General features: G+C 42.1%; 1 protein-coding gene across 2 annotated transcripts in view; it reads right to left on the bottom strand.

Annotated features, from left to right (window-relative positions):
• RIMS2 (regulating synaptic membrane exocytosis 2) overlaps positions 1-22,009 on the bottom strand; it is an 899,878-nt gene that overhangs the window by 653,619 nt on the left and 224,250 nt on the right. For both annotated transcript variants that reach the window (XM_090040478.1, XM_090040481.1), the window contains exon 3: positions 364-662. In XM_090040478.1, coding sequence (XP_089896604.1) covers positions 364-662 — 299 coding nt within the window. The remainder of the gene's footprint in view (positions 1-363; positions 663-22,009) is intronic.

Here is a 22,009-nt window from a genome sequence, read left to right as displayed (position 1 = left end):
CCACTGTCACACAGTATTGAGGATTACTTCTTTTACACGGCATGGGGGTGAGGAATTGTAAAGGGATGATAAGCTAAGCAAAGGGACTATGAGTACACTGTTAGCATCACCTTTTAATATCTGTAGTGTCATTGTCATTTCTTGACTAAAATACCTTTTTCAGAGAAATAAAGGACATAAAAACCCCCCTCTCTTTTCCCCCTCTGAACATGATGAAAGGCTCCTCAGCTGGTTACTAATGAAAGTAGAATCATAAAACCCTACAATACATAGTTTGTAAATGCAAGCAACTGATGTAATATATATAGCATAAAGTTAAATTCTACAAACTCTTATCAATAAACAAAGGAAACAGTTCCTTACCTGTCTAAAGTCGTGTCACTCGCAACCTGGTGCTTTACTTCTGAACCATTTTTGATTGATTCTTGTCTCATGAGCCCTTGAGATCTGTTTCTGTCCAAAGCTGCTGTAGATGTGTCACCTGAGGGTCCTTGGTACTGAAGCTTTGCTTTTTTCTCTTGAGGTGCTTCCTCGTTTCGCAGCCCTCTAATACCTTCTTGGTCAGGCTGCTGTGGTGTGTTTGATCCACTGTTATAGAACCAGGCTCCTGATTTTGTGAGGATTTCTTGTTGTTTTCGGCACAAGTTACATACCCACATTACCTGTACAAAGATTTAAATGAAAAATGCATTAGTTTTGTCAAAGAAAGCAATGTTAATACATTTTAGCCAAGCATATGCCATTTGACCACTGTTACATGTGGAGGTAGAAAGAGAAATAAAACATTATGATTTGAAATAAAGATTACAAACAAACTACTTATAAACAAAAAAATATGCCTGGACATGTATAGGAAGAAAAGTTTCCTGTAGATGAAAATAATTTTGCTTCCTCTCTAATCTCTTCATTCAGAGCACTCTAAAAAATGGACATAAATGTATTTGCATGGTGTGTAAGAAGAGGAGTAAGGTTTATTATTAAGAGTACACAGAAATGGAATGGATGCAAGAAAATGGAAATAAAAATGAAAATTTCAGAGAATGGATTAAAGTCTGGTTTGGAACTTTTGAAAAGAGTTTCAGGTAGTGTGAATAAATATATATTGACTGCAATATTGCTAGGATCAGTATCTAATTAATTATAGGAGTTTATGGGCTTGATTTTAAAACCACTGTAAATCAATCTCATTTGTAAATAAAGAAATAAAAATTCAATATTTGTGGAAACTAGTGACTAATCCTATTGGTGTTACATTAATAGCAGAATATTCAAATATTTATTGACAGTTCCCACGTGTTATATATCTTGTGTGTAGTTATTAGCTATTATTATTTATAAAATGTAGTTGCCTAGAGGATCTGGGCATTGTCATTAATTACATTAGTTACATGACAAAGCTGGTGAATTCCAATACCCCATTTATGTCACATTCATATGAAGAGTTCCAGTATTTGACAAAACAATGTAACTGTTTTGATTTGTTTTAAAACATGTTCATCTACTATATAGCCACTCTTTTCCTTCCTTCCTCTTTTCATCTGTCTTTAGTTTCTCTAATCAAGCTCTTTTCTCCTTTTGTATATTTCTTTCTACTATTTTATGGACAATGTGATGCTACTTTTATATATCATATAAAAATATGATATATTTCCAGAATATCTATACTGAGCCTTGATTACAGTTAATCATCCCCATGAACCATAACTCAATTAATCATTCATTTTGAACTATAAAATATTCCATCCACGGCCTACTAAAGGCTCATGAACATTCTTTTTAACATAACTAGATGACAATATGACTGTAACTAACATAAAGGTATAACACTCAGCAACTTAGCTAGACAGTGATCCAATACAGTGAAAGACATCATCCTGCAAATTTAGCTCTCATCTCCATAAGACATAGGGCTTAATCTACTAGAAGAGATCCAGTATGAGAAGACATTTACAGAGAAACTACAAAATGTATTTTACTTTTACTCTCCAATGAATTATCCAATGGACAATTTAGGTAAGACTTCCTAATCAAGATTAACAAAAAATGTTTCTACACAAGGCTCATTTTAAGGCTGCTTAGAGTAGAGAGCACCTGCTAAAGCTGGACCGTTTAATTTCGACTCTCATCAACCACCAGACTGCTATTAAAAGGGGGTTTACTTTTCAGCTCACCATAGCAATTTACCTCTTCAGTTATTTCACTTTCAATCTTTAAATACTAGTAGTAAATCTTTAAATAGTAATTTGAAATATTTGAGAAGTTCTCAGCTCTATTCAACCATAGTTTAATGACATGACAAATTATGTAAGTGTTGTCCAAGCTTAACAAAGAGAAAGACCCCAATCAAAGTCATTATTCAGGCACAACAGTTTTGAATGAGTAAGTGTTAAAGTGAAGATTTTGCCATGATGGTCCAGAAAATGTAAATGTTATTGGACCAACTGCATGGCTGTGATAGACACAGATAAGCTTTCAGGTATCACACTACTGTTCCTCAGATCTGTGGGAAAGGAACAGACATGGTAGAGCTTGTCTTTAGGTACCTAAAAAACTAAAACCAAGGACCATATTTACCCAAATCCAAGATTACTTTGAATTTAAGATAAACCCCAAATAATTAGATTCTATACATGGAAAATTATAAATATGTTATAATTTTCCACGTATAGAATCTAATTCATGGAAGACTATCTTAAATTTGTCCACCCCACTGCTGTGGCAGGGAAGAGTGGCAGAGGCCAATGGGCCAGACCCCCACTCCTTGCCTGTCCCCCCTGCCACATTCCTCCCACCCTGGGGCCTGCCTCCCCTGCTGCCTGCCCCCCATACCTTGCCCCCCGGAGTTGTGCCTGCCCCCTCCACTTCCTGCCCCTCCCCTCATGCCTGTGCCTGACCTCTGCCATCTGTCCCCTTGTGCCTTCCTCCTCCTGCTTAGCTTCTGCTGCAGCTCTGCTCCGGCTCTGGGTCAGCCAAGAGCAGCAGCAACTCTGGCCTGGCCCAAACCCAGCCCAGCCACAGAAAAGCAGCAGCTGCAGCTCGCTGCTCGGCAAGGTCGGACTAGAGGGACCAAAGCCAGAGTAGAAGGTAAGGTGAGGAGGAGGCAGCCAGGGAGGGAAGGCTATGCAGCGTCCCCTGCATTCCCCACAAGCCATACAGGTAGTTCTCCCCAATCTGTGAACCCCCTTCCCTGTAAAACAAATCACCCCAGATCAGGGCAGGCAGCAGCTCAGTTCCAGCTTTAGCCCTGAGCCCAGGGCTGAAGCAAAGTTCAGCTGCTGCTTGTCCCAGGAAAGTACTTGAATCCAGGATGAGACTTCCCCCTCCTCTCCCCACCCTCCTCACTCCCGCATGTTGATTGGGCAAAAATTTCATCTTACATTCAAGTAAATGTGGTATCCCCAGTCAAATCACTCTGCATACAAATCCTGAAGTCCTATTTTTGCCTCAGAGGACAACACTTCAAAAAAATCTACTTCCTAGTTCAGCCACTGTGGTTTGCCAAAGAGAAATGTGCAGATTTTTTTTACTTTAATGCCCCTTGTGTTAGTGACTGGCTTCTACAAAAATCCAAAGGTGCTGCAGAGCTGGATAGCTAAGGACTTTGCTCAGCACAGGAAAGCATAATTGAGAAAACAAATTTGATGATAAAATTTTGATCATCTGTTTGTCCTTATGTTTAAAGATATATCCCTATCTTAGTGGGAGATGTACTTCATCATACCTTGCCACTTTATTTCCAGTTCTAAAGTATAGAGTTTATTTTTTCTGAATTGCCACTGTGATTGGATCAAATCCTTTGATTCTTATCACATTTCAGCAAAGCAATTATAATCATATCCCATATTCTTCAGGTCTGAGGTGAAGGGTAACTTTTGCTCAGAAGTCTGTCTAACATCTCTCCCAACTGTGCAGTTGGTCCAATAAAAGATATAACTCCAAAAATATCCTTGCCTCTCACATATAGAAATGGAGAGCACTTTGCTTTTCAGGTACTTTTTGTCATTAAACAGTATTTCCTAAAGTCAAAAATGCCTTTTTTTTTAAAAAGAACTTGTTTTCAAAAAGACTTCAAAGGTAACTCATGAGAAAAAATGTTTTTTACAATTAGACTTTCAGATCACTAAGTGTTAAGTGGTAACAACTGTCTTTAAAAGTAATATTAAAGAGCAAACAAAATGATGCTTTTGCATACATACATATATGTATGCCAACATACAAAAAGAAATCAAAGGAGAACGGGTAATATATTTTATTAGACCAACTAGATATCTGCAAACAATAAAAAGTATCACCACTCCCATGAGTTTTGGAAATATTTATTTAGGATTAATAAATTTTAAAAAATATAGCCTACTCCTTGAGTTTTGATTCCTTTTCCCTTTAGACCAATACAGCTACAACCTGTATATCTGACACAATGTACAAAAAGAAATCAAAACTCATGTATTAGAGTACAGAATTGCCTTCTGTTTATTTTTAAATCTCTACTAGCTCCTATCCTTAAAAAAATATATTTATGACAACATCCACAATATACTGTAATATGTTTCAATAAAGCATAGGCCTGAGGAAATCATTAAAATTATTTGGCAACTGAAATGGTGTTGTATTTCATCTAGCTATTGACAACCAAGCAGTGGCCAAAGATATACTTAAGAAATATTTTATCTACTATATCAACAGTGCAAAGTACAGAAGTGAATTGCTTTAAAGTCAGGAGTAATGTTTGGGTTAAAAGAAAACCTCGCAAAATTCTGCTATCTAATGCTTTTAATAATTATTTTTTTCTGAGATGAGTTTAAAAAAAGAAACCCTGCATCCTAAAGATACTGATGGGCTCCACGGAAAGACATCAATTCACAGCAAAGGTTAACACACCACCTAGTGCCTATTTTAAGAATTGTTGATATTTTTAAAAAATAAATGTTAAGTAATGCATCACAATGGTGGTGTCATTTTCAACTTAACACTTACCGAGTACAATTAAGCACAACAAATGCACATTCAAATAATTTAGTATGTGTTAAGTTCCCTCACAGTATCCCAAAATTGTTCCTTTTCAGGGGAGGGTTGTTTCCTAACATGTACTAACAGGTCACTACACTCCAATGATTTGAAACGTTTGCAAGGGAACATGTAACAAGGAACTAAAACTGTATATAACAGAGAGTGTATTTCCATTCTAACTTTGAATTGAGTATATTTGTTAAAAACACATTTTCTTTTGGTTTTACCCAATTGTTTTTTTCAGGTAGGTAGTGTTCCAAAACAGGACTAGAAATCTATTTCAAATTTCCAACCCATTTTGATTCTTTGTAGGCTGAACCTGTACAACAAGGAACAAAGGAGTTTCAAACATTTTAGCACAGATTCTCCTTAACTTCTTCAATATGGCAGGACATAATGTCATACATGTCTTACTGCTTCTACCCCTACATTTGCAATGTTGCTTTTCCTTAATTAATCATATTCCCTAATTTGACAGAAACTACCCACATATACTTGAGAGGACAAGCAAGATGCTTCCAAACAGAAATACCCATCTAGTCATTCACTGTCTGGAAAATGATAGCAGCACATTTTCAGCAGTCCCAAGCATAGCTATGCCAAGATTCATGATTTAAGTGCACTGCCTTAAACCCCAAATTACTAGAATATATACAGTGACAATTATGAACAACTAACAAATCACATACTATTTTAAATTCAGTCAAAAATGTAAAAATATTGGTTATTTATTCATAACCTATATGCACACATCTCTTTTAGTTAAATAAAATGCATGTAAAATACAAATAGTATTCATTTTAATTTTTAAACTAAATTATATGAAAAGTAATGCTAGCCTATTAAAAAAAAGCACTACTCCTGAGTAATATTACAGCAGGGGTGTCACCACACTTTAATTACATAATTACATTATAAGTCCTATTGCCATTTTTAAATGCTTGAGTTTAATACTATTAGAGGGACAAAGCCAAAAACCTAGATACTGTATTTGATTGCATACTAGTTAAGAATCTGAATGGTATTACAGGTCATAAGCAACACAGCAGAGAGGCATGAGGAGACATGTGCCCCCCCAGATTTCTGCTCCAACAGCGGAGTGTAGGGCATGGGACTGCAGCCTGGCCAGAACTAGGGCCTGGGAACAATGAAGGTGGTGGCAGCAGTGCAATTTCTGCATTAGCAGTGGGGGGTGGGGCTGCAGTCTGGCCAGACCCAATGCCCAGCAGCACTGGGGGTGGCAGCGCAGAGTTGTGCAGCATTCATGCATTGCCTACGCTACAGGTCCACTGTATTCCAAGAATTAATACAACACAAAACCATTCTTAATTTAAACAATACACAGCATGTTAAAAATGGAACTTAAACTAGAAACTTATCCTGAAGGAGCACTTAGCCTCTTGAAACAAAGTCAGGGCCAATTATTTCAATGTTGGCAAAACAATAAATACTCTCTCCCATGCCAGGAGCAGGTTAATCATTAGTGGAATAGTTGCTTGTGCACCCTGCTGTCAGTATCCTGGAGTTTACCAGGACATGGCATTTGTTTTGGGTAAGGTAAAATGCCTTGCACGTTCCTCAAGACATCTGTTGATCATTTTGACAGAGCAAAGCAGGATCAGAAAGAAGGGAGAAAAAGGATATTAATACTCTCACCTCTTTGTCTGGTGTCAGCATCAACTCCACTAATCCCATGTACTAACATTAGTCCTTTTTACTGATCACTGATGCAAGAGAAATCAGCACCATCCTGGAATTTGAAGCCATCCTTTGCAAAAAAGGTTTGAAGAGTTCTACAATCCCTGCTTTGGTCACTACTGGTGACTTGGAAGAGAAGTTGCTGAATCAGTGTTGGTGCTCAGCAACATGAAACAGATGCTTCAGAGTAGTAATAGGAGGATGTCAGAAAAGTCTTTTAAAAATGTTTATGCATATAGACAAATCTATGGCACTTTAAACAATGTGGCCACATTTGCATCATCCTGGTGAAACTATTATAAATAATTTAACCTTTAGTATTTAAAATAGACTTTATGTCAAAGATCATCACTCTTGCTTCTGAAAGGCAGAGGAACCTTTATAACCCTAGGAGGTCTAATTAGAGTGTCTAATCATAGTAAGCATACTGTCCATTGATCTATCTGTTGTCCAACTTCAGCAGTAATTCTAAGAATTATATGTATATTTGTGCCTTATATGTACAATTTTCCCTTCAGAGGTTCAGGTCAAGGTTACAGATACATCCTACGAGGCTACTCGTTTTATTTTTTGAATGTACTCATCCATAATCTTCATTAAGAATGATTTATTCTGAATAACTAAACACTGCTTACACTCACACATATAAACATTGGATCTGGAAAGTAATACACTATGTGCATCATTTTGAATTTTGAAAAAACGATAATTATATTGATACTGAATAACCATGTGGCCTGCTACTGTACCACAGCAAAGAGAGGTTATATTTCATCTTGTATCCATTCAATCATATCTTAACACACAAGTAAGCCAAATCCATCCCCAGTATGACACAATTTACTTCAGAGATACTACACCAGGATGGATTTGGTCCACAAACTCTTTTAAAGGAGAACTGGCTCTTAAAATTATAACTATTCTTTTCCAAGTACTGTACTATACCACTAGTCTGTGCTATTGACCTTTTTATGCAGTAGTGAAGATACAATGATATTAGCCAAGTGCCAAAAATTCTTCCTAGCTTGTCCTATAATCATGTGAATCCATCTGCCCGATTCAAGCCTTAAAAGCATCACCAGAATATTTCATTTGCATACTCCTTCTTCATGCACCAAAGTAATTTATATAAATATTAAATTACTGAAAGACCATCTCTTGAGAAACTCCACTAATAACCTCCATTCATTGCCATCTTCCTTTATAGCCAGTTCCTTTCCCACCCTACAATTCTTGTACTAATTCCTATTTTCTAGGTCTTTAATAATTCCCCATGGGGAGAACATTAATGCTTCAGGGAAGTCCACACACATTACATTTACCATATTCCCTTTAGCTAAAAAATAAGTTTTCATTAAAGAAACAGATCAGATTAATCTGGCACTATGTACCTTTGGGTATATCTATGTTGGGTATAGTTAGTTTCATTTACCTTCATGTCCTTAATTATTCTTTTCTTTTTTCCCTAAGTCTTATATACTACTGAAGTCAGCATAATGGACCTGTAATTGCCTGGATAACTTTTCTTTTCTTGCAGTGACTTCAAAAACTACCTTGCAGCATTAGAACACTACAGCACAAAGTAGGCACCATATCATATATAGTTTCATATTTTTTGTTCATTTAGTGCATTTTATGTCAGGTGCTTCAGATAAAAGTAATTACTATCTTCATTTCTGGTGCTACTGTTTAAATAATCCAAACCACAGTATTGTGTTATCTAATTTGGAAGGATCTACAGGTCTGCTAAGTGCCTTCACAGTATGTTCCAGTGTTTTAGAGTGATCTGATTTTGACAGACTCTATGGTTGCCTGGAGATGTTGATAAATTAAATGAGATGTTATTTATTGCACTGTGGGTTAAAAGTTACATACTTACAGCATTGTTTCATTATGAAGCTGACTACTAAAAATGATGAACTATCTATAACATAGAGGTGCTAAATATATAAAATAGTTTGTTTGTAAACGTGTTTAAAGATGGAAAGCACTACGTAAGTGTTTATATACTCTTTACCATTATGAGTTCTGTCATAAATATCAACAAGAGACCACACCAGGAGGACATTTTTTTGTTTCTGACCGGGCTACATTGAAATGAATGGAGATACGACTACACAGAAATGAATGGAATAATAGACCAGATGTGCGTTTGGCCCTTAATTACATTGACGTACAAATGTGAACAAATACAAGATCCAACTAAAACAAAATGTAAAAGAATTAAAACAACCAAACAAAGGGCGTGTATACCCTACAGTCACTGTTATTTCCAAGTAGCGCCAGCACACACTTTTTAAGCGACACTAATGCACAGTAGACTAATTCTACAGGAGTAAAATCCTGAAGTAAAATCCTCATTCAGTTAGCACACACTATGCTGTATGTTAGCACAACCGTCCTGTTGACAGTACCTGCGCTGGCCAATTTAAAGCTACCATAGGAATGTCTACACAAGCTGCAGTCATACTGTGACTGCAGGGTAGATATATGCTTAAGCTGATACTGAAAAGAACACTTTCAAAAAACATGATTTAAAAAAGATATGGATACATTGTGGGGAGTATTTAATAAATAAATGCATTTATTAATTATAGAAACATTAAATAGAAAATACATCCTCATATGTGGGAAACTGAAAGGGAGCCAGCATCCAGAGTAAAGTTAATTTGCCTTTTTCATTCTAAAGTAGTAGCTGTCTTGAGAAGTAGGTCTGGTAAATGTTCCGTAGTTTTATCAGTCTTAAACAGACCCAACACCTCCTCTTCTTTAATATCTGGAAGTCTAAGCCTTCAGAATTTTTCTTATATACACAAAGCATATTGGAGTTGGACTATTTCCAGTCAGAAACAGAACTTTAAGTAATCTAAATAAATACTTCTCCCATATGATTGGAATAAATCAGTGGGAAGCAAGAGACTGGAGCATACTATTGATGGAAATTATTTGTGTTTCAGTTTGCTTCTCCTAAAACAAGTGGTTCTAGGAACCCAGTTCAAGACACGATTCAGCGGAGATTTGACCCAATTAGGTGGCCGAATCTCCAAATCCAAATTGAATCAGGAGACCCTTTAATCTCTCCAAATTGAATTGAAAACCTCTGAATCAATTCAGAGAGATTCAGAAAGATTCAGTGACTCAGACATAGACACAGCTTTAAATGTTTTTTCTACATACCTCAAGCTACCAGGCAGCCTGTGAACACTGAGAAGGTAGGGCAAATAGAGCATCCCACAGAAGCATGGGGGGGGCGGGCGGGGTCCCCAGTGTGCTCAGAAGCAGACCGGGAAGTGGACCAGAAGCACTTCTAGTCCACTTCTGAGTCTGCCAGGGAGCAGCCGATCGCTGAGCCGGGGGGTGGCACTTGCACGCTCCCCGGTGGTCCTGGAAATAGACCAGAAGTACTTCTGGTCCAGTTCTGAGTTCGCCACCAAGCACAACCCCCGCCATGCTCTTGTGGGATGTTCCATCTGCTCAAGGTATGTAGAAAAACATTTAAAGCTGTGTCTATGGCCAAATCGCTGATTCTCCAAAGCAGCATCGAATCTTCAGATTCAGATTCAGCTGAATCAAATTGAGGACAGTGATCCTAATCAACAAATTGAATCATTGTCCCCGATTCAGGCCGAATCCAAATTGAATACAACCTGTTTCACACACCCCTAGTAAATGACCTTCTACTTGGGAGAACTGATCAGAACAAAGGAGTTTGTGAAGGAGAGTAATGAAAGACGGTAGAGAAAAACAGATTCAAGAAAACAGTACAGGATTAATGGGAAAACCTGGAGAGAGTGATCAAAAGAGAAAAAAAACTAGAACAAAAATGAGCATGGATAGTAGTAACCAGGAATTAATTTTTGTGCATGAGAGTGTGAACAGTAAGATCAGAGTAAAGTGAGAAACTAAAATGGGATAAGGCATATAGAGTTGGAAAAAGATGGAACAATAAAAAGTGTAATTGAGTAAAAGTGCACAAGGAAAGTAGAAGTGAATGAAAAGAGAGGAAGTAAGAATGAGGGGTTAAAAAGACAATGAAAAGGAGGGAAGAAGAAAAGGGACTTTTCTTACAAAACCACAGCTACAATCCAACAGATAATCATGTTGTGATTATGGTAACCTGAAAAGTTATCATTCCTGTGATGTCACTGCTTTTTTAGTAGAAAGAGTGAAAGAAAACTTTTGGGGTTGTTTTTTAATGTATCATTACACTTACTGGTCAATATATACAGATATTAGAGGTGGCTCTCGATAATTATTAAAAGCATACTTTGGTATGCTGTAAGAAGATATTCTTACCTGCCCATGGCAGGGGGTCAGACTTGATGATCTGCTCAGGTCCCTTCCAACCCTACTAACTATGAAACTATGAAACATACATGGAACTAATGAGCAATATTTGAATCAATGGGTATTCCATAAGTTTTGGTGGACATATAAAGCTTTATTGGCAAATTAATAATGAATTGAAGAAATTAAGAACTTTCCAAAATGTTAATATATGCCTCATTTTTTCTTCCTTTCTTTTTAATACCTTGTGTGTTTGATGAAAGTGTGAATTTGACTGGATGTGAGCATGTCTATTTTTGGTCCAATCCTTTTGGCGTGATATTTTTCCTATGAAAATTGGCAGGATAATCACTGCATTTAGGTTTTTAAAAAAAGCTTTGTGGTAAGCATAGGAAAGATTGCCAGACATTCTAAGCTGAAATATCATCTGTATGCTGATAATACTTGTGTCCATTTTTTTCTTTTAATTGAAAAAGAGTTTATTTACCTGTACAATTACTGATGTTTTGTGATGTCTTTTCTGCTTATATATTTCATGCCTGGTGTGCTCAAGTCAGGTAAACTTTCTAGTCAACCATAACTGGCCAGCAATAATATGTACCCTTTACATGTGTTCCAGCTAAACGTATAAAAGATGTCTGTAGATATTGACCCCACTAACCATCACCCGTGAATTACTTAATCCATAGTTATAAAGTAAGAGGGGCCCAACCCAGGATGTGTAGACCACAAGTGGCATGGGCACACTGTGTGTAGCACATGGCAGATTGGGGAGGGGACAGAAGCACAGCAGCAGACAAGGCAGGAAGCAGAAAGCAGAGCAACAGATCCAATATGGGCAGAGAGGATCAGAGTGGCAGTCAGGAAGGTCTGGGTCTAATTTGTACCATGCCTACCAAAAAGTCTGGCCCCTGCTGGTTTAAGAATATATATCTGAGAAAGGCTCAAAGAGCCATGCAAAAGGAGGCTAACTGGTAGGCCCAAGATTTTTTGGCAGAAACTCTGTGATATTCAGAAAGCAGCTGACCAGTGACAGTCATGGAATATAAGGTGGCATCAAATGAGCAAGTGGTCCAATCAAAAAGAAAAAAATCTCAGTTGAAAAACTTAAACAGAAATGTCATTATTATGCATGTCTACACATTAAATTAATTTGACATAATAAACTGGCACAGTTCGCGCTAGAGTTTATTGCTCCTGGGTGCAGTATTTACATGTGTACCCAGGACTGCAGCATGTTCAGCAAGAGCAGAGCAGCCCCAGCTGGCAAAGAGCCCCGGGGGTCAGCATGCTAGCCCGGGACTATTCTGACACAGTTTAACATGCTGCAGAGGGATTGGCCCCATACTGTAGAACCCTCAAGACCCAGCCAGTCCTGGTCAGCATCTACACATGCATATAAGGTGGGAAGACAGAATACCAAGCACAGAAGTACTGAAGTACACAAGACTGACATGCTTAGAAACCACTGTCAAGGAGAAAAGGTTACAATGGATTGGCCATGTCGGGAAAATGGGAGAAGACTATATCCCAAAGAATATTTTGTATAGTGGCATTTGAGGCAGCTCTAGAAAGTGGGGTTATCTTCTAAAGCAGTACCATGATGTGTGCAAAATTATAGGAAGTCATTCAACATTAATGAAGGAAGCTGGGAGGATCACACAAAATCCTGTCTGATCTGGAAGGAATATCTGGCACTGCCCTGGATCAACACAAAGCACCTTTATCCAGAGGATGCTGGCAAAGTGAGAAAGAAAAAAGCAACATACTGTAAACTTGAACTCCAACTCAGACAACATATGGATCTGTGGAGCAAGCTAATGAAAATTTCTATACTTTTTGTTCTAATGCAAGGGTGTCAAATTCACATGAACTCCCCAGACTATAGATTTCATAGACATTAGGGCTGGAAGGGACCTTGGAAGATCATCAAGTACAGCCCCCTGCCCCAGGGGCAGGAAGTCAGCTGGGGTCATAGGATGCCAGCAAGAAAAACATCCAGCTTTCTCTTGGAGGCGTTCAAAGTAGGTGCTTGAACCATCTCCAGCGGCAGGCCATTCCAGACCTTAGGGGGCTCGGACAGTAAAGAAATTCTTCCTTATGAGCAGCCTGAAACTGCCATGCAGGAGTTTATAACTGTTCGACCTTGTTGACCCTTGGGGTGCTCTGGTGAACAAATGTTCCCCCAGATCCTGGTGGACAACCATTATAAACTTACAGGTGGCCACCAGATCGAACCTGAGCCTGCATTTTTCCAGGCTGAAGAGTCCCATAGGTCTCAGCCTGTCATCATAAGGTCTGTTTTCCTGACCTCTGATCATATGCATCGCTCTCCTCTGGACTCGCTCAAGCTTCCCCACATCCTTTTTGAATTGTGGAGCCCAAAACTGGACGCAGTACTCCAGCTGCGGTTTCACCAAGGCCGAGTACAAGGGGAGAATAACATCCTGGGATTTGCTTGAGAGTATCTATGGATGCAAGCCAGCATTTTGCTCACTTTACTAGCAGCAGCATCACATTGAAAGCTCATGTTCATCTTGTGGTAAATAACAATGTGGGGCCCCTGCAGGAGATGCTTGACAATCTGGTGGTTGCACCAGAGGACAAAGCAGACCTCTTTAACAATTTCTTCACCTCTATTTTCTTGTGCAGGGACCGGGATTCCCCTACCGAGATTCAAGACAGACTCGGGAGAAACTCCACCAAGCCTAGGGAGAGGGAGGACAGGGTTAGAGAACTTCTGGAGGGGCTGGACATGTTCAAATCAGCAGGTCCAGATGCTCTTCACACCAGGGTGTTGAGGGAATTGGCAGGGGTTATCGCAGGGTCCCCGGCATGGCGTTATGAGCACTTGTGGTGCTCTGGCTAGGTGCCAGACGACTGGAAGAGGGCCAGTGTGGTCCCCATCTTTAAAAAAGGAAAGAAGGAGGACCCAGGCAACAATAGGCCTGTTAGTTTTACTTCAATCCTGTGGAAGCTCTTTGAGAAGATTATCAAGGAGCACATCTGTGATGGGCCAGCAGCAGGGATGATGCTCAAGGGCAACCAGCACAGTTTCATTGGGGGCAGGTCCTGTCAGACCAACTTGATTGACTTCTACGATCAGGTCACAGAATCATTGGATACAGGTGTCGCGGTGGATGTAGTCTTTCTGGACTTCAGGAAGGCCTTTGACACTGTCTCCCACCCCATTCTCATTAAAAAGCTAGGTGACTGTGGCATTGATGCCTACACAGTCAGATGAATTGCAAATTCGCTGAGGAGTCGTACTCAGAGAATGGTGGTGGATGGGTCATTGTCGACCTGGAGAGAAGTGGGCAGTGGAGTCCCCCGGGGCTCGCTCCTTGGGCCCGCACTGTTCAATTTCTTTATTAGCGACTTGGACAACGGGGTGAAGAGCAGCCTGTTTAAATTTGCAGACAACACCAAGATTTGGGATGAGATGGGCATGCTAGAAGGGAAGGACAGATTTCAGCAGAACCTGGACAGGTTACAGGGGTGGGCAAATGAAAATAGGATGGGATTCAATATTGACAAGTGCAGGGTGCTGCACTTGGGCAGTTGGAACCAGCAGCATACCTATAGGCTGGGGAACTCCCTTCTCCAGAGCACAGTGGCAGAAAGAGATCTTGGAGTCATTACTGACTCCAAGATGAACGTGGGCTGACAATGCGAGAACATGGTCAGTAGGGCTAACCGCACCTTGTCGTGTATCCACAGATGCATCACAAGGAGGGCCAAGGAGGTGATCCTCCCACTCTATGTGACGCTGGTCAGGCCGCATCTGGAGTACTGCATCCAGTCCTGGGCGCCGCACTTCAGGATGTGGACAGCATTAAGAGGGTGCAAAGGAGGGCCACTCACATGATGTGGGGAGAGTAGGGCAGACTCTATGAGGATAGGCTATGGGACCTTAACCTGTTCAGCCTTCACAAGAGAAGACTGAGGGGGGAACATGGTGGCCAACTATACACTTACTAGGGGGGACCAGTGGGGTTTGGGAGAGATCTTATTCCCCCGAGCACCTCCCAGAGTAACAAGGAATAATGGCCTTAAGTTGCTAGAGAGTAGGTTTAGACTACACATTAGAAGGCACTACTTCACAGTCAGGGTGGCTAGAACCTGGAACCAACTTCCAAGGGAAGTGTTGATGGCTTCTACCCTGGGGGTCTTTAAGAGGAGGCTTGTCATTTACCTAGCTGGGATCATTTGGTGAAAGACCAATGCAAAGTACCCATTTAATAGGTTAGCTTTTTCCTGGGCGTCAGTTATGAGTTGCCCCATCTGGTTCAGCAGGGGTCCAATGTTGCCCTTGCTTTTCCTCCAGCTCCCCACATATCTGAAAAAGGACTTTTTATTGTCCTTGATACTCAAAGCTAGTTGGAGTTCAGTTGCAGGAGGTCAGCACTGATGGAGGGCAAGGAATCTCTGTCACTCAGGCCTCCCTGTTCCATAATGGGCAGAGGTGTCCCATGGGACTCGTGAAAGATGGACGCAAAGTACCCATTTAGTAGGTTGGCTTTTTCCTGAGCGTCGGTCATCAGTTGTCCCATCTGGTTTAAAAGGGTTCCAGTGTTGCCCTTGCTTTTCCTCCAGCTCCCCACATATCTAAAAAAGGACTTTTTTATTATCCTTGATCCTAATAGCCAGTTGGAGTTCTGTCGCAGGCTTGGCTTTCCTGGATCGCTCCCTGCAGGTCCAAACCAGTGTGAAATATTCCTCCTTGGAGGTGGATCCCATCCTCCATCCTTTGTAGGTTTTTTTTTTTTAAGACACAGGAGGTCCGCTAGTTCCTTGCTGATTCAAGGGGGCTGCTGTGCCCTTTTGCTGCCTTTCCTCCAAGATGGAATAGCCTTAGCTTGTGCATCTAGGATCGCTTCTTTGAGGAGCAACCACTCTTCCTGAACTCCCCTCCCTGTTGGGTCATGGTCCCTTAGGGCCTCACCGACAAGCCTCCTAAGCTTATCAAAGTCAGCTTTCCTGAAGTCAGGGACTTCTGTATTGCTAACTGACTTGCCAGCTTTACAGCAGATGGTGAAGGTGATCAGCTCAAAATCAGTGTCACCCAGCTTCCCTTTGATTGTTAGGTCACTGATTAGGTCATCCCTGGTTTAAAGCCCAGTGCAGCAGGCCAGCCAGTCTGGCTGAGAAGTCTACTCCCCAGTGGAGAGAGGTGGAGGCCATCCTTTCCCAGCAGCTTGCTGCATCTCTCACCAAAGAGCGGACTGTGGTCATGGAAGCCAAAGCCTTCCCGATGACACCAGCGCCGCAGTCTTTGGTTCACTACCTGGATCCTCCTCTCCCTCCTCATCCCGTACCCAAAGACTGGGAGGATCGAAGAAAACACCACCTCCACCCCCAGACCCTTAAGCCCTGCTCCCAAATCCTTATAGCACTTCATGACCTAGCTGGGAGCGCTCCGAACCGTGTCATTGGTGCCCAAATGAATAAGGAGCATAAGGTAATGGTCAGTGGGCTGGAGGAGTTTAGGGATCTTCTCCGCAATGTCTCGGATTCAGGTTTCAGCAACAGACTTCCTCGGTTAAGGGGTCAGGGTGGCAGATTGTCCCCTCAGTCCCGCTTAGGATGCAGTCTCCCATGACAAACACTATGCGTTTTGTCTTGGGGAGAGCAGGGGTGGTAGCTACAGTACAGCCTGTGTTGCCTGTGGGAGTTGGCAACTCAGCAGGTTCTGCTGGGGTTGCAAGAGGTTCATACCTTTAGTAAAGCTCCAGCAGCGCAGGGACCTTGGTGCAGCGGGCCTTGGGGCCCTTGGCCACCTTGGTCCAAGCCCTGGGCTGGACAGAAGGGAAGGTCTCTGAGTTCTCCCTTGTCCTGGAACAAGACCAGATCCAGACCTGGGAGCTGAATCTGTCTGGCAAGCAGTGTCAGGGAGCTGTGGAGGGTTGATAAACAGTCACTGGCCCCCACCATCACAACACCCCCAACAGGGCTTCATACCCCATATTTCAGCAGTGGTCCCACACCACACACGACTCCTGAATTTTCAATTCCTCCAGGAGCCCTGCGGGCCAGATGACAGCTCTATGGTCCAAATACAGCCTGCAGGCCATGTGTTTGACACGTCCATTGTAATGCATTCTCAAGAAAGTGTTCCCTAAATATGGGCAGGAAAGGAGGGATAAAGAGGTGCAATGGGAGGGGAGGGGATTTATATCATACAAACCATGACTACTATCTCTGAACACCCAATAGTTATGGTAGACGACACATTAGGAAAACAAGCGTGATAGGGATTGGCAGAGTCTAAAGTGAAAAGTAGGCTAGCCTCAAGCAGGAAATCAAATCTGGTATGCGGTATACAAAGGAAGCTTGTGAGACAATGTGGCAGCCATAGAGAATGTTGTCTCCGAGAGACTTTGCAAGCTGTGGGCAGACAGCATGAACAGTATACAGTCAACCTGGTAAATCTAGGGCATATAATGCTTGTGGTTCTATGCTACTGTACAGACACCTAAGGATTACAGTTACCCTTGCATCTTTTAGAATTCTCAACGTATCATCTGCTTTTATCAAGAAACAAAATTCCTTGAGGAAAAAAAATAAAACAGGATAACTAGGAAAGAAAGGCACACTGGTATCTGTTGTCCCTGTTCTGGAAGTTTTAACAGCCACATCAAAAGCAACTGGAAGGGAAGTCTTTTTAACTAGCTGATCCCCTTGTATGTCTGATCTAAATTCTTCTCTGTAAACCAACTGTTTCCTAACACACCAAATGAAGTTGTAGCAAAACCCCCAGTTTTTCTCTTTTTTTAAATTTTGAAATGCATTCCCTCCCTTCCCCAACTATTTCTGATGTTTTCTGTCCCTCTCTATTCCCTATATATAAGTATAGGTATGTTAAAACATATGATAAGCTTTAGCATTTTTGTAGCAATTTTTTTTCCTCTCTCCTTCTTTGATCCACTGTTTTATATTGTATAATTATTATGCTTATACTGTTTTACTGATTTTTACTGCTTTTTTTTTCTATTGATACTATATGATTTAGGCCTACATGTGTAAGTTAGCATAAGTAATGTCAAGTTATGTCAAGTGTCCATTTTGTATGTCAAGCCTCCATCTTGTGTCCTCTGCCCAGTGTAACCTATGACTCAGGTCTAACCAGTCTTATGTAAATTGGTTCCTGAATGAATGGGGATGAATGAGAGTGCTTGAGATACAATGGTAGCAGGCCTCTACTGAATAATCAACTCAATGACTGGACCATCAGCTCAACGACCAGACCATTGCCTTCTATGGACTCACCCAGGAACCAGGGACCCAGCATTTGAAAGACAAAGACTCTACAGAAATCCAACCCACTATTACAACACAGACACCTGGAACTGCATGTCCTTACCTGGAGTGCACATGCTCAGTACACCAGGGCTGACCCTTGCCTAGGCATGCCCCTGCCACTAGGGTCATAGAAGGTCTGTCCTTATAAAAAGGGGTAGCGAAGACAGACCCAGTGGGACGCCCTCTCCATCTGGACCACCACTACACCACGCCACCTATCCACCCAGAGGCCCTGCTGGCGACCTCCTCTGGACAACACCTTGCTGGAAAAGACCCCAACTGGCCATCGAGGATCAACTCACAGCCCAGGATAGGTAACTATCACCCACCTTCCTTCCCCAAGCAAAGGACCTGAACTCTGTCCCTGCACACTTTAACTTCAATCCTTCCACCAAGCCTTTTTCTCTCATGCTACCATTGTGTGTGTGTGTGTGTGTGTGTGTGTGTGTGTATAGGAACCAATAACTTCATGGGGCTGTGTAGTGTGTTGTCTATTTAATAAACCTGTTATTTTGAAAACCCAAGTTGGGTTTTTGTCTTATTGACCTCCCAACCCTCCTTGATTTCCTGGTTATCTCCCAGCTTTCTGCCTCTCAGTTCCCAGCCCCATCTCCCAGCTTTCTGCCTCTCAGTTTCCTGGCTGTCTCCTCCTTGCCACCAGGCTTTTTCCCTTGCTTCCACCCTGGCACCAGGTGACCCCAAGTAACCCCAGCTCCCCTCCAGTCTGCCAGTTCTAATCCCGGCCCTGGCACTTCCACTCTCTTATTTTTTTCCCACTCATCTTAACCCCCATCCATCTCCCTCCTTCCCCTCCTGGAAATCTTTGACCCTTGATTCTCCCTCCCAGTCACCAATCACCCTAGGTACCACAAGTATCCCAAACACATACACACACACCACATTACCCAAGTCAGGAACTCACCTATGTGTATGTGTAGGGGTGGTGTGTGTGTGTGAACGGGCATATATATATATATATCAATCATCATGTGCGTGTTATACGAATTAGTAATCAGTGTATGTGTATTGAATGTGTGGGTACTGACAATTGATTTTTGGCTAACATTGGTGTGTAAAGTGTGTAGGTGCTTGAATTGGTGATCGGTGTCTATGTGCTTAGACTGGTAAACTTGGATGTGCATGTGCCTGAGTTGGTGGTGTGTGTATGTGCCTAGTGTGTGTGCACACGCCTAACTGATTTTTTGCATGTATATATGTGCAATTGTGTCACACCCTCCCATCTAACAGCACAATTTTGAGATCCTGAGAGTTGGCTTGGCCCTACAGGACAACCAAGTGACTGTATTTTATTAGTCTCACCTCATCCATAAGCTGGAAGTTGAATAGGATTTCCTGGCAAAGAGGGTGCAAGAGTTCAGCTCTTTTTTCTCAGAAGATAACCTTTACTGGCCTTGCCAAGACTTCTCATTGGATGTTGCGACTCATAAGGGTCCTAGTACCAGACAAGATTAAAACTGATTGTCCCAGGGGAGAATGGGGGAAAGAACCCCAAACCATAAATAGGGGACCCCCTGGGGCAGGGAGCACATGACAAAAAAGGAAATCCATGCAACGCAGTTGGAGGGAGAGAGGAAACCCACATGGATCATAAGCCACACCTTTATCCAGCTGAAACCGGCCGGTGATGTCACTGGCAATCACCAGTGAGTGGGGATAAAGTGAACTGCTAGGGAAAATGGTGGGAGAAGTGGAGCAGAGACAGGGAAGTCTCTGACACCGGGCACTGCCCGGAATACCTGGAGGGTGAGAGAGCCAGCAGGGGCTCTCTACTACAACAGGAGACAAAGTCCCAAAGAGACAGGGGAGCCAGAAGAGTCTCCCTGCACTGACAGAGGCAGGGTCAATGGAGGGATGACAGAGCCAGAAGAGGCTCTCCTCGCTAACAGAGGTGGGAGCATCAGAGGAGCGCCAGAGGCAAAGGAGGCTTCCCCTCCGGGCAGAGACGTAATGGGGCAGCGAGGGAAGTTGAGGTACAGCCCAGCCAGAGGCTGGGTGTCAGCCCACAACACAAGGAGTGGCCAGATACGTGGAGAGACACCCCAGGATAACAGAAGCGGTGCGCTCCCCACAGGGGAGAAGGACGACAATGGCCCGTGTCATACAGGGCAGAGGGAGAGCTGTAATAACTTGGGGCGAAGGGCCACAGTCTACGCTGACCACAACAGGCCAGACCTCAGCAGGGTCAGAGGGCATGAAGGGTTGACCGTCACCCTAACATAAGGGTAGGGGAAAAGGGCCAATCAGGTCCTCCCATGCTTGATTTTTGTTAGTCTTTCCTTTCTTTAGCAAGGGTTGAGATAGAGCGAGGCAATACAGACAGGAGGGCACTGTATCCTCCATTTTTTTGGTGAAGCATAGAGTGAATTTTGGAGTCCCAGGGAGGGACTGTCCAAGCCAGGAAGGTAAGACTTTCTGTAGCCCTAATTCTGTTTGAGTTAGTCGCCTCAGGAGGCAGGTCCTAGAGTGTGGTTGGGACACATGAGCCAACAGGTCCCAGGGAAGACAAACATCATCGGGGGTATGACCAAGAAGATCTGACAACCTGCCAGAGGTTGGCATGTGGTTGGAGTGTAGGGGAGGTGGAGCTCCACAGACTACCGTTGGGTGATCGCCACGCTGCAGCCGAACTCTGGGTGGCTGGCCCCCAGTGGTGTAACATTCAAAGCCATGGCAGGAAAGATTGGGGGAAGCCACTCAGGGGATAGACGGCAGCCCATGGCCCTACAGGAGATCGTAGGACACCCTCTACTGGTTGCCCGGACGAAGGCCACACAAGACCGGATGTTTGAGGCCCGGTGGGTACACTGATCAAAATAAGTGGCTGATACCTAGTGCTCTCTGCCTGCATATCTCTCTATTACATCCTCAAAAGGATTGTAGTTGTAGTCATTCTCCTTATCATGTCTTGGAAGATTTTATAATCTCAGGTAGAGCTTATCTGATCACGTACCACAGCTTTGTCTGAAAACAAATAAGAAACATTAGCAGGTGCTGGTTGTCACAGTTTCTGAAATTTCTCTGTGGGTGAAAAGATCATGACCCAGTTCTTGTCTGCAAAAGGGAGCTATCTCCATTCTCAGCTGACACAGGTTATTGATCTCCATCAAGAATAAGCTGATTGGGTCTATCTTCTATAATAGGAATGGCTCCAACAAAAACCCAAAATTTACACAGGTATTGAAAATAATAAGATACTAGCAGCCATGGTGAATAATACCAGAACTCTCAAAAGCTATATGAATTTTCTGTAATTTATATTGAGCCTGAAGTTGGGATCAGACGTGACAACAGATCTGTGTGATCTCACAACAGGCAAATGCTCTCTTCCTAACACCTGAGGATGATAAGGAATTGGTAGTACCGTCAAAGATTCCAGTGAAGACTGAATTGTCATCAAGAAGAGGCTGGCATTGATATAGAAAACTGAGTCACTTCTAACCATCCTTGAGGAATGTGTGGTGAACATTATATCAAAATAATGAAGCGGTTTCTGATAGCACAGTAAGTTCTTGGGGCTTATAAGGCTGTCAAGGACTTTTTTTTTCCAAAGTTGAAGATCAAACCAGATGTACCAGAAGATAACCTGAGTTAGGTCTCAGAGCCGATATCTTGGCCACTGATGATTGAAAAGATACCAGGACTGATGCAGTGTTAAATGTGATACCATGGGTAACTGGTGCCTCCTGAGACTGTG

The sequence above is a fragment of the Crocodylus siamensis genome, chromosome 3, assembly GCF_052110815.1.
Source record: "Crocodylus siamensis isolate JL-2025a chromosome 3, ASM5211081v1, whole genome shotgun sequence".
Lineage (NCBI taxonomy): Eukaryota > Metazoa > Chordata > Crocodylia > Crocodylidae > Crocodylus > Crocodylus siamensis.
This window is presented reverse-complemented; position numbering and strand designations above follow the sequence as displayed.